The 12,425-nt window shown below is 42.4% G+C and overlaps 1 protein-coding gene across 1 annotated transcript in view; it reads left to right on the top strand.

The window, feature by feature from the left end:
- The window catches only part of LOC144606105 (aryl hydrocarbon receptor-like), a 163,707-nt gene that overhangs the window by 64,970 nt on the left and 86,312 nt on the right, over positions 1-12,425 (top strand). Inside the window, exon 3 of the mRNA XM_078421921.1 lies at positions 10,343-10,434. Within this exon, the coding sequence (XP_078278047.1) occupies positions 10,343-10,434 (92 nt within the window). The remainder of the gene's footprint in view (positions 1-10,342; positions 10,435-12,425) is intronic.

Below are 12,425 nucleotides of genomic sequence, written 5' to 3'. Positions count from 1 at the left end.
CTTATCCTTTGTCCACCAGGGCCAACTGAAGCTCCTGGTTGCAAGTTACTTCATTCCCCTGTCCTACTTTCATATAAACCAGTCTGCCCTTGACCACCTGCTTTGCCAGAGTGAGGCCATGTGCAAACTGGAAGAGTAGCACCTCGCATTCTGCTTGGATAAACTACAACCCAACGACATGAACATAGAATTCTCTAATTTCAGGTATTATTAACCAGTTCTGAATCAGTGTTTGCTTTTAAGGGTGTTTATTTTGAATATGACTACAGTTGCTAGCCAACATGAGGTGGGAACAATGGGTATCAGTGTTACTTGGATAGTATTTTGAGGTGAAGACTTGCTGAAGCAGTTATTGTGCTTTCTGTTTGATTTGGTTCAAAATTTATCAATGTTAACAATGCAGAAAATAGTTAATATAATATTTGCTCCCGCTCAGTTGTTCCTTAGGATCTGCAGTGCAAACAGGAGGTTCAAGTTATGACCGGGAGAGCCTTGGTTTATCAGTGTTACCAATAAAACTGGAGATGCTTCAGACCATGCCATTTGGAAGTCAAATGGTTGATTAGTTTATTCCACCTCTGACCAAGATTTTGTTTATTCCTATTAATCTTTCCCACCTTGCCATAGTGTGCATTTTTAGTGCACCTCTGTGAGCTGTTTCGGGATGACTATCGACTGACATCTACTATAAACCTGCTGATTTCCATAGTTATTTTGACCACACTTCCTCCCACCTTTCCTCTTGCAAAAACATTATCTCCTACTCTCAATTCCTATGTCTCCACTGCATCTGCTCCCAAGATGAGGCTTTCCACACTAGGACATCCAAGGTGCCTTCATTCTTTAGTGAACATGGTTTCCCTGTGTCTGTCATAGATAGCTCCCTCGCCCGCATCTCCTTCTGCATCTCCTTCGCTCCCTCTCACCATAGACGCAACAAGGGCAGAGTTCCCCTGGTCCTCACCTTTTACTCCACCAGCCTCTGCACCCAACACATTATCCTCTGACATTTCTGTCACCTCCAACATGATCCCACCACTAATCTTCCCATCCATGCCCCTTTACTCCTCCTGCAAAGACCACTCCCTCTGCAGTTCATTGGTTCGCTCATCCCTTCCGACCCAAACCACCTCCTCCCAATGATTCAATGATACTTTATTGTTGCATGTCTTTCCGCTGGCTGGACAGCACGCAACAAAAAACTTGCCAAGGCCTACTGGATCTCCCAAATGATAACCACATTAACTCTCCTTTCCATTCCCATACTGATCTTTCTGTCCTGGGCCTCCTCCATTGCCAAAGGGAGGCCACACACAAATTGGAGGAACAGCAGCTCGTATTCCGCTTGGGTAGCTTCACAGAGGCGCAGTGGTAGAGTTGCTGCCTTACAGTGCCAGAGACCCAGGTTCGATCCTGACCACGTGTGCTGTCTGTACAGAGTATTTTTTGTTTGCCCTGTGACTGTGTGGGTTTTGTCAGGGTGCTTTGGTTTCCTCCACACTCCAAAGCTGTACAGGTTTGTAGGTTAATTGGTTTAGACTGTCCTGAGTGTGTAGGATACTGCTAGTGTACAAGTGATCGTTGGTTAGCATGGACTTTGTGGGCTGAAGGGCCTGTTTCCACTCTGTACCTCTAAAGTAAAGTCTAAAATAATGATATTGGCCTATGTAGTCGAAGTGTTGATGAGTTTATTTTTGTTTTGTGTATTTATCAATTGTGATGGTGGTTGTACAGAACTAAATTTGACTGTGTGTCAGGAACATAAAGCATGAGGTTTAGGAAAATGAGGAGGACTAAAAGACAAACTCATTAGCAGAATCGGGCAAGCATGTTGCAGATGCTATACAATGCAGATTAGTGTGACTTTTACATCTTGGCAAAATAAATGGGTGTGTCTACCATAAAATAACCTATTGGACAGGAATGAACAGAAGGAGATACGATAGTGTAAGAAAATAACTGCAGATGCTGATACAAATCGAAGGTATTTATTCACAAAATGCTGGAGTAACTCAGCAGGTCAGGCAGCATCTCAGGGAGAGAAGGAATGGGTGACGTTTCGGGTCGAGACCCTTCTTCAGATTGAGATCAAATTGAAGTTGCTGATTGCTGCATTGCTGTATCTCTTAAATATAAACCAGCGGTATGAACGACGAATTCTCTAATTTTAGGTAATTTCTACAAACGCCTCCCCCCTCCCCCTTCCTCCACTAAAAGTCCAATAACTAGTTCCACAGTTTGTAATCGTGTATCTCTCTTGGGCTCACACCTGTCGGGAGTCAATAGTTAGCCTATCGGAGAACCTCCTTGCCTGAGGTCACTTGTTGTCGGCCCTGATTTGTCCTGGTTTTTTCTCGCTTCCAGTTCATATAAACATGGAATCCCTGCGAATATGTAAAATTGTACAATTAATCCCTTCCATTTCAATAGTAACAATTTGGGGGAACAAACTTAATCCAGTGTGCAGCAAGAGATGGCCGATCACCTTTCTTTTACCTTTGTATTGGGTTTTAAAATGTTTACCTTCTGAACCTATATGATCAGATACGGGGCCTTTAATTTGTGGCTCATTCTTATAGTTTTTTTTGTTGCTTTTGTGTGACATATTTTAATTCATAGAACCTTAGACATCAGAAAGACACAGCAATGAGAAAATAGGTAGTTTGAGGTTCTTGAGAAATGACAAGCTGATGGCCCCAACCTCACCTCTCTTTTTACTCTCTGTTCCCTCTGTTTTCCCTCTTTCTCTCCCTGCCCTCTACGGATCCTGCTGCTTCCTTGCTCTTTGACCATGTTCTGTCCCAATCATGATCCACCTCTCGCTTACCCAACCCGACCTCTTCCTGCTTTCTCCCCCCCCCCCCCCCCACTCCATTAGCCGAAGAACAATTTCGACTGTAATATCATCTGGGCATTTCCCTCCAAAGAGCTGCCTGACCACCCGAGTTCCTCCAGCAGTTTGCGCTTTGAACAAAGTCGTCCAGTGATTCAAAATGACAACAAAAGAAATTCCAACAATGGTGGTAATTATGTGATAGCAGAACATTGCTATCAGTTTGCACTGATGTTGAATGGTGTATAAATGCGTAGATGGAGGAGAACTAATGGGTTTCCGACTTCCTGCCCTGTTGCTGCAGGGGAACAATGGGCGGAACTATGACTATGAAGAACTGCTGAATGACGTGAAGATATTGCACTCGTGCTGCTTTACAGACTCTTATCCAAAATGAAATATGCTCTCGCAGCATTTGCGTCATTCAGTTGGAAAGTATGCAAACAAGATTTACGAGAATGTTGCTGAGACTCGAGAGCCTGAGTTCTAGGAAGAGGTTGGGCAGGTTAGGGCTTTATATATTTTTTGAGCAAAGGAGACTGGGGGGTAATCTTACAGAGGTGTACGGAAATCATAGGAGGATGAATAGATAAGGTGAATGCACAAAAGCTTTTTCCAAGGGAAGGGAAATCGAAACCTAGATGGCGGAGGTTTAAGGGAAGAAGGGAAAGATTTTAAAGGGACCCGAATGGCATATTTTTCACATAGGAATAGTACACATCTGAAATGAACTGCCAGACAAAGTAGTTGAGACAGCTACAATAACAACATTTAAAAGACATTTAGACAGGTAAAGGATAGGAAAGGCATATGGGATATGGGCAAAACATGTGTAAATGGGACTATCTTAGATGGGCATTGTGGTCAGCAGAGCTGGGTTGGATCATAGGGCATGTTTCTGTGCTGAATGCCTCTATCTGCTGATCAGAACTAAATACCTATCATGACATTTTCATTTCATAAAATATGCAGCAATGTTTATTTTAGTCTGGCGAATTATTGCACTGACAAATTTTATAATTTCTTGATGAGGAAACACTTTGCTGGTTGCTTTGACTTCAGGCTATTTATTCTGAATCTGTAAGGTTGATGAAGTTTACAGGTGCACAAGGTTTTCGTACACTAGTCGCAAACAACTTTACAAACTTTGTCTTGTTGGTTCCAATTGACCCAGGTTTTATTAATTGGAAACCATTTATTTACTCGTTTCACATTACATATTTGAATGTAATGTACCTATATTTATTTAACTTTTATTCTGCAATATGGAAGTTGTATTTATTTGTCATATCCTAAAACTAATCCTTTGGAGAAATGTCACCAAATGTCGCCAGTGGTATTGCACAAGTAAGGTTGTAGCTCGAGATCACATTGTTTTGGCTATTGCAGTTAAAACAGAGATTTCCTTTCATTAACTACACATTCGTTGTTGATTTTATGCTGATATCTGCAGCTGCTGAATTCCAATTTTATTATCCCCGCTGGGTTATCTCGGAATCCCCTTTTTTTTTTAACTACATGACATATAAAATAGTGATTTTTACATAATATTCCCAAAGGAAGCTCTTTGCAAATAGTAGAGCTGTGAGGGTGAATTTTAGAACAGAAGGTTTTCTATTCTCAACACTCGGGGTTGTTGATGGGCATTAGCAGGTGAAGTAAAAGCATTCACAGATGGAGAGTATAGTAACCCTTGGTGTGCCAGTTCAGCTTGCCCACTTTGCGAACACCATGGCTTCTCTGTAAAGTGGCTAAGGTGCAGAAAATTCATGTCATTGGGAAATAGTAGGGTGTGGCTTGCTGTTTTGTGTGTTTTAAATGTAAGCAAATGCTGTAATAGACAATAGACAATAGGTGCAGGAGTAGGCCATTTGGCCCTTCGAGCCAGCACCGCCATTCAATGTGATCATGGCTGATCATTCTCAATCAGTACCCCTTTCCTGCTTTCTCCCCATACCCCCTGACTCCGCTATCCTTAAGAGCTCTATCTAGCTCTCTCTTGAATGTATTCAGAGAATTGGCCTTCACTGCCCTCTGAGGCAGAGAATTCCACAGATTCACAACTCTCTGACTAAAAAAGTTTTTCCTCATCTCTGTTCTAAATGGAACCTCTTTCTGTGGCTCCTCTTCAATTCTCAATTTTTATGGACTAGAGCTTTTGGCACTTTGACCTTCATCAGTCAGAGCATTGAGTGTTGAAGTTTGGGTGGAGGGGGGGGGGGGGGGAGAGTTGCAGTTATATAAGACATTGGTGAAGCCACATTTAGAGTATTGTGTTCAGTTATCGGATGAACCATGTTATAGGAAAGGTATTGTCAAGCTGGAAAGGGTGCAGAGAAGATTTATGAGGATATTGCCAGGACCTGAGGGCCTGAGCTATCAGGAGTGATTGAGCAGGCTCGGACTCTATTCCTTGGAGTGCAGGAGGATATGGGTTGATCTCTTTGAAGTGTACAAAATTGTGAGAAGAATAGATGGCCTCTTGCCCAGAGTTGGGGGATCGAGAACCAGAGGACATAGGTTTAGGTTTAGGGAGAAAAGATTTAATAAAAACCTACGGGGTAACTTTTTTACACAAAGGGTGTGTGGTATAGACTGAGGTGATAGTTGAGACAGGTACTATCACAAGATTTATTTCGACAGGTACATGGACAGGATAGATTTAGAGGGATATAGACCAGATGTAGGCAGGTGGGACGAGTGTAAAGGGGACATATTGGCCAGTGTGGGCAAGTTGGGCCGATGGGTCTGTCTCCATACTGAATGACTCTCTAGAATGCATTGAGGCTTTCCTCTGATTCTCTTGTGTCACTATTGATGGCTTTCCCCCTGGGACATGGAGTTCCCTGTTCTTCCCTGAAGCAGCAGTCCTTGCATTCTGGCAAAAGTGTTGCATTCTAAAATGGGACAGTTCTTCCCTTTCCTTTATGCCACTAAATTAATTTCCTAGCTTTAGTTTAGGTTAGAGATACAGTGCGCACCGAATCCGCACCGACCAGCCATCCCCGCACATCAACACTATTCTACACACACTAGAGACAATTTTACATTTTATACCAAGCCAATTAACCTACAAATCTCTATGTCTGAAGTGTGGGAGGAAACTGAAGAGCTCAGAGAAAACCCACGGGGAGAACGTACACCATCAGGACAGCACCCGTAGTCAGGATCGAACCCGGGTCTCCGGTGCTGTGAGGCAGCAACTCTACCGCTGCGCCACCATGCCGCATGTGCCACGTGCTGCAGCGTGAAATTTTGGCACTTCAAAAACAAACTTTCAGCACGTAATCTAATTGATCTTTGACAAACAATTCAGGACAAATGTTTTATTGCACGCTTCAAGGTTTCTGAAAAATTGTACATGTTACTTCCATCATGGGACCTGTAAATGTATCCGATGCTTCAAACAGCGTATCTTTCTCCACAAGTGAGACCCATAGAATCATATAGCATGGAAACAGGCTCTTCCGCCAACTCATCCATACTGACCAAGATTCCCCATCCATGCTAGGACCATTTATCCCTTCCTGGCCCATGTTTCTCTAAGCCTTTCCTATCCTTGCACCCGTCCAAATGACTTTTTAATGCTGCTATTGTATTTGCCTCAGCTACCTCCTCTGCCACCCAATAAAGGTCACATTTGTCAGTATCTTCAATGTTGCTGAATCCGACCTTGTGCTTTTATAAGATACTAGATCAAGTGGACCCGTTGGGCCCAAACCTCTCCTGCATTGGTGCAGCACCCTGTCCTCCCACCTCCCCTCTCTCCTCAACCCTTCTCCCCCTTCTCCCCTTCTCCCCCTCTCCCCCTTCTCCCCCCTTCTCCCCCTTCTCCCCCCTCCCTCCTCCCCTCCCCCTCCCCTCCTTTTAAACTTAAAAATGTGAATAACTTTAAAAATATAACCGATTTCAATAAAACTACTTGCATTATCACTAAAGTGACAATGGTGAGTAAGATGGGCCTAAAATTGTTGCGTTATCGTGTACCATTTTGGCTGAAGTTCAGTCACAAACAAGATAACAAACGAGAGTTTTAGTATATAGATTTTATATCATATTTTATCCCTGTTTAAAGATTGTTTTAACCCCAACAGAGCTTTGTTGCAATTTGTCTCCTGGCTATGAATTAATTGATAAGAACAACATGATATTATCAGATTTTGTTTTTGACAACTTATTGGAGGGCCCTAACTGATTAGATGGCCTTTAATTATTTATGTGACTGGTATATTTAGTTTATTGAATCTTTTCAAATTGGACACAAAAAGAAATCTCACTCCAAAATTACTAACCCACTATCATAGATGGAACATTTAGATCCACCATTTCACTATATTAAATTAATCAATGTTTATTACCAATTGTTTTTGTAGCTGACATTTGTCCTTCTTAAATTTCAATTCCATAAAGTATAATAAGGACCAACAAATGCGACATTTGAGCAAAAAATGCAGAATGGATGTGGTAGCAATAGAAAGAATACACACGCTATTCACTAGGATATTGCCTGGAATAGAGGACTTTGGTGTTTTCTCACTTTCTGGAATGATCTACCAGAAAAGGCATTGGAGGCAGTTGCAATTCTAATGTTTAAAAGGTGCCTGGACAGAAAGAAGTTGGGATATGGGCCTAATGCAGGCAAATGGGATTGACATACATTGCATTTAGAAAGTATTCAGACCCCTTCACTTTTTCCACATTTTGTTACATTACAGCCTTATTTTAAAAATTTAGAATTTTTTGCAAAGTAATGAAAAATAAATAACTGAAATATCACATTTACATAAGTATTCAGACCCTTTGCTATGACACTCAAAATTGAGCTTAGGTTCATCCTGTTTCCACTGATTATCCTTGATGTTTCTACAACTTGATTGGATCAACCAGTGGTAAATTAAATTGATTGGACATGATTTGGAAAGCCACACACCTGTCTATATAAGGTCCCACAGTTGACAGGGCACGTCAGAGCAAAAACCAAGCCATGAAGACGAAGGAATTGTCCGTAGATCTCCGAGACAGGATTGTTTCGAGACAGAAATGGGGAAGGGTATAAAACAATTTCTGCAGCATTGCAGGTCCCGAAGGCCTCTGTCGTTCTTAAATGGAAGAACTTTGAAACCACCAGGACTCTTCATAGAGCTGGCTGCCCGGCCAAACGGAGCAATCGGGGGAGAAGGGCCTTGGGCAGGGAGGTGACCAAGAACCCAACGGTAACTCTGACAGAGCTCCAGAGTTCCTCTGTGAAGATGGGAGAACCTTCCAGAAGGATAACTATATCTGCAGCACTCCACCAATCAGGCCTTTATAGTCGAGTGGCCAGATGGAAGCCACTCCTCAGTAAAAGACAGATGACAGCCCGCTTGGAGTTTGCCAAATGGCACCTAAAGGACTCGGACTATGAGAAACAAGATTCACTGGTCTAATGAAACCAAGATTGAACTCTTTGGCTTGAATGCCAAGAATCACGTCTGGAGGAAACCAGGCACCACTCATCACCTGGCCAATACCATACCTACGGTGAAGCATGGTAGTGGCAACATCATGCTGTGGGGATGTTTTTCAGCGGCAGGAACTGGGAGACTAGTCAGGATCGAGGGAAAGATGAACGGAGCAAAGTATAGAGAGATCCTTGATGAAAACCTGCTCCAGAGCGTTCTGTACCTCAGACTGGGGCGGAGGTTCACCTTCCAACAGGACAACGACCCTAAGCACACAGCCAAGACAATGCAGGAGTGGCTTTGTGACAAGTCTGTGAATGTCCTTGAGTGGCCCAGCCAGAACCCGGACTTGAACCCGATAGAACATCTCTGGAAGGACCTGAAAATAGCTGTGCATCGACACGCCCCATCCAACCTGACAGAGCTTGAGAGGATCTGCAGAGAAGAATGGGAGAAATTACCCAAATACAGGTGTGCCAAGCTTGTAGCGTCATACTCAAGAAGACTTGAGGCTGTAATCGCTGCCAAAGGTGCCTCAACAAAGTACTGAGTAAAGACAATAGGTGCAGGAGTAGGCAATTCGGCCCTTCGAGCCAGCACCACAATTCAATGTGATCATGGCTGATCATTCTCAATCAGTACCCTGTTCCTGCCTTCTCCCCACAACCCCTGACCGCGATCCTTAAGAGTTCTATCTCACTCTCTCTTGAAAGCATTCAGAGAACTGACCTCCACTGCCTTCTGAGGCAGAGAATTCCACAGATTTACGACTCTCTGACTGAAAAAGTGTTTCCTCATCTCTGTTCTAATGGCCTACCCCTTATTCTTAAACTGTGGCCCCTGGTTCTGGACTCCCCCAACATTGGGAACATGTTTCCTGCCTCTAACGTGTCCAACCCCTTAATAATCTATATGTTTCAATAAGATCCCCTTTCATCCTTCTAAATTCCAGTGTATACAAACCTAGTCGCTCCAGTCTTTCAACATACGACAGTCCCGACATTCTGGGAATTAACCTAGTAAACCTATGCTGCACGCCCTCAATAGCAAGAATATCCTTCCTCAAATTTGGAGACCAAAACTGCACACAGTACCCCAGGTGCGGTCTTACTAGGGCCCTGTACAACTGTAGAAGGACCTCTTTGCTCCTATACTCAACTCCTCTTGTTATGAAGGCCAACATTCCATTGGCTTTCTTCACTGCCTGCTGCACCTGCATGCTTCCTTTCATTGACTGATGCACTAGGACACCCAGATCTCGTTGTACGTCCCCTTTTCCTAACTTGACATCAAGTGTCAAAAGGGTCTGAATACTTACGTAAATGTGATATTTCAGTTATTTCTTTTTAATTACTTTGCAAAAATTTCTAAACACCTGCTTTTGCTTTTTTATTATGGGGTATTTTGTGTAGATTGATGATAAAAAAATTAATTTAATCCATTTTAAAATAAGGCTGTAACGTAACAAAACGTGGAAAAAATGAAGGGGTCTGAATACTTTCTGAATGTACAGTAAGTAGGCATCAAGATTGGCAAGGGCAGGGTGGACCAAACGGGCCCATTTCTGTGCCATACTTTCCTATGATTGTATTCCCTCTGGTCTCATGCAGGTTTCCTGGATTTGAGAATGGTATCTGAATTGTAGGCTGTTTTTAAATTATTTGATTATTCATGGAAAAGTTACTTCTCCGATGTTTAGTTTCCATGTTGTTGTATGAAGTTTTCATTTCTGTTCGAAAGTAGACACAAAATGCTGGAGTAACTCAGCAGGACAGGCAGCATCTCTGGAGAGAAGGAATGGGTGATGTTTCGGGTCGAGACCCCTCTTTCATTTCTGTCCATTGAGGTTAAGGTAGCAGAGGAGTCTAATGTATTGGGTACATCTGCTGAATTGTAACATGTGCTGACCCTGTTGCCTCAAATCAGGTAATATGTAGGGGGTAAGATGTACACATGCTAGTTTCTCCAATTGTATGAGTAGTCAACAATATCCACGTTGTTTATTTTGGAAAAAGTTAAATTTCTCACTGCAAAACAAAACAAAAATATATTTTACTTTTTTCTCCAGTTACTTTGAAATCGAATGGGAATGGTATCCACGAAAACTGCATAGCATCTCAACCAAGAGACCATCTGCAAGACGGAGAACTTCTCCTACAAGTAAGACTACTGATTTTTTTAGAACATAGAAAAGAAGCAACCATGTTTGGAAATGTTCTCAAATTTATAGGTTGCAATGGTTACGTGATAATGCAATAATGTTTTTCTTACGTTGTGGTATCTGTGCATTATCTTACTGTTGGCAGGAGTTGCAGAATAATCTGATTTTTCTTGCGTGGATTATAGTTAATAATAAAATTAAATTAAAATAACCTTGAATTTTTTATGATGGAGTGACGCTGGACTTGTTAAGTCTAATAATTGCTTTCAGTCTGGTGTAGTTTCGAAATGAAAATGGTGAGGATCCTGAAAATCAAAGTAAGAACTTAAAATGATGGAAATACTCAGAAGATCAAGTAGTGTAGGTAAAAATGTTAATTTTCATCAAAGTGTTATATGAGAGTTAACTAATGGCATGTGGTAAGCATCAGAGGCTTACATTTGGCTTGCTTCAATGATTTTGCATCCAACGATGCTGTTTTTGCTGCAAACTTTGTGGTTTTCTTACAATTCTGGGTATTTACACGAGTACACAGTTACAATTAGTTACTTTAGATTCAGGGTCATTGGACCTTTCCCTGAGGCACATGTGAGATGAATGGACTAGTATTTCTTCTGTTTATCAGTTGTCCACTGTCTACGAGCCAGTTCCAATTTTCGCATTGTAGCTTCTAATATGTTTGCTCGGGATGTTGGAGCTTTGCATATAAAGCATTATTTAAGTTACGTTTGACTCCAAATTATAAATCAGTTTCATTACTCATTGTCTGCTGAAGCTCAGTTGGTGGCATTCCTGGCTCTGAGTCGGAAGGGTCCAGAGTCAAAGCCTCAATCCAAAAACATGCACACATAATTCTCAGTGGATTCTCCCGGGAATACCGAGGGAACGATGTACTCTCGGTGGTTTTGTTTTTCATGAGATGTTGAACGGAGCCCCTTCCACATTCTCAATGGATGTAAAAAGAAAAGGCTGAATGGTGTTAACAGAGGTTGGTATAAATAAGTACTTGATGGCCAGTGTGTCGACAGAGCTGAAGGACCTGGTTCCATGCTGTTCAGTGTCTCACTGTAATAAATCATGACAGCAATTTGAAGAAAAGCAAGGGAGTTGTTGCTGATGTCATTGTCTCTACTTGTCCTGTACCAACATAAATTAAATGACCCAAGCAGAATATGTTCCTCTCTTAACTATTTAATTTATGTTGGTACAGGACAAGTAGAGACAATGACATCAGCAACAACTCCGTTGCTTTTCTTCAGAGAGGAACATATTCTGCTTGGGTAGCAGAATTATATACCTATAAAATTCCCTCTCTTTCTCCTACTAGCCCACCCTGCCAAGCATCCATTTCATCCACTATCTCCCACAACCACAGTCGCCCTGTTCCGCCCCTATATCTCGCATGCTCATCTTCCATCCATCCCCGAGTGCTATATTTCCCTTTAATCCCCATCCCCTTGTGCCCTTCTATCTATATCCATCCCTCTGGCTTAATCTTTCACGGCTCCTTCTCTTTCCTTATCTGACACCTTTTTGACTCTTTTTCCTCCCTAGCCTTGGGTGTCAATATCTCCACCTATCTGCCGATCATCCCCCTCCAGTATCCACCTATCACTTGCCAGGCTTTGTTCCACCCCGCCCCTCTTACAGCTTCCTACCCCCACACCCACCTACCATACTCCCATCAATGTGTTGACCCAACTCAGCAACTGTCCCTTGGCTCTGCCGATGCTGCATGACCCGCTGAGTACCTCCAGCACTTTGGTTTTTTTTGCTCTAAATTAAGCAGATTATTGATTATTATCATATTGCAGTTTGTAGATGGTTACTACGGACTGGCTGCAAAGTTTGAGCAACTCAGAGGAAAAGGAGGGGTGAAATGTAAATGTAGAGGGGGATGGGAGAAGAAAAAGCAGCAGATAAAAAGAAAGTGGGACTCTGGGATGGGAGATAAAAATGCAAACGAGTGGAAGGTGGCAGGGTGACTGGG

This window comes from Rhinoraja longicauda, chromosome 2 (assembly GCF_053455715.1).
Source record: "Rhinoraja longicauda isolate Sanriku21f chromosome 2, sRhiLon1.1, whole genome shotgun sequence".
NCBI classification, from domain to species: Eukaryota; Metazoa; Chordata; class Chondrichthyes; order Rajiformes; family Arhynchobatidae; genus Rhinoraja; species Rhinoraja longicauda.
Note: the sequence above shows the minus strand (reverse complement) of the source record. Positions and strands in the feature narration are given on the sequence as shown.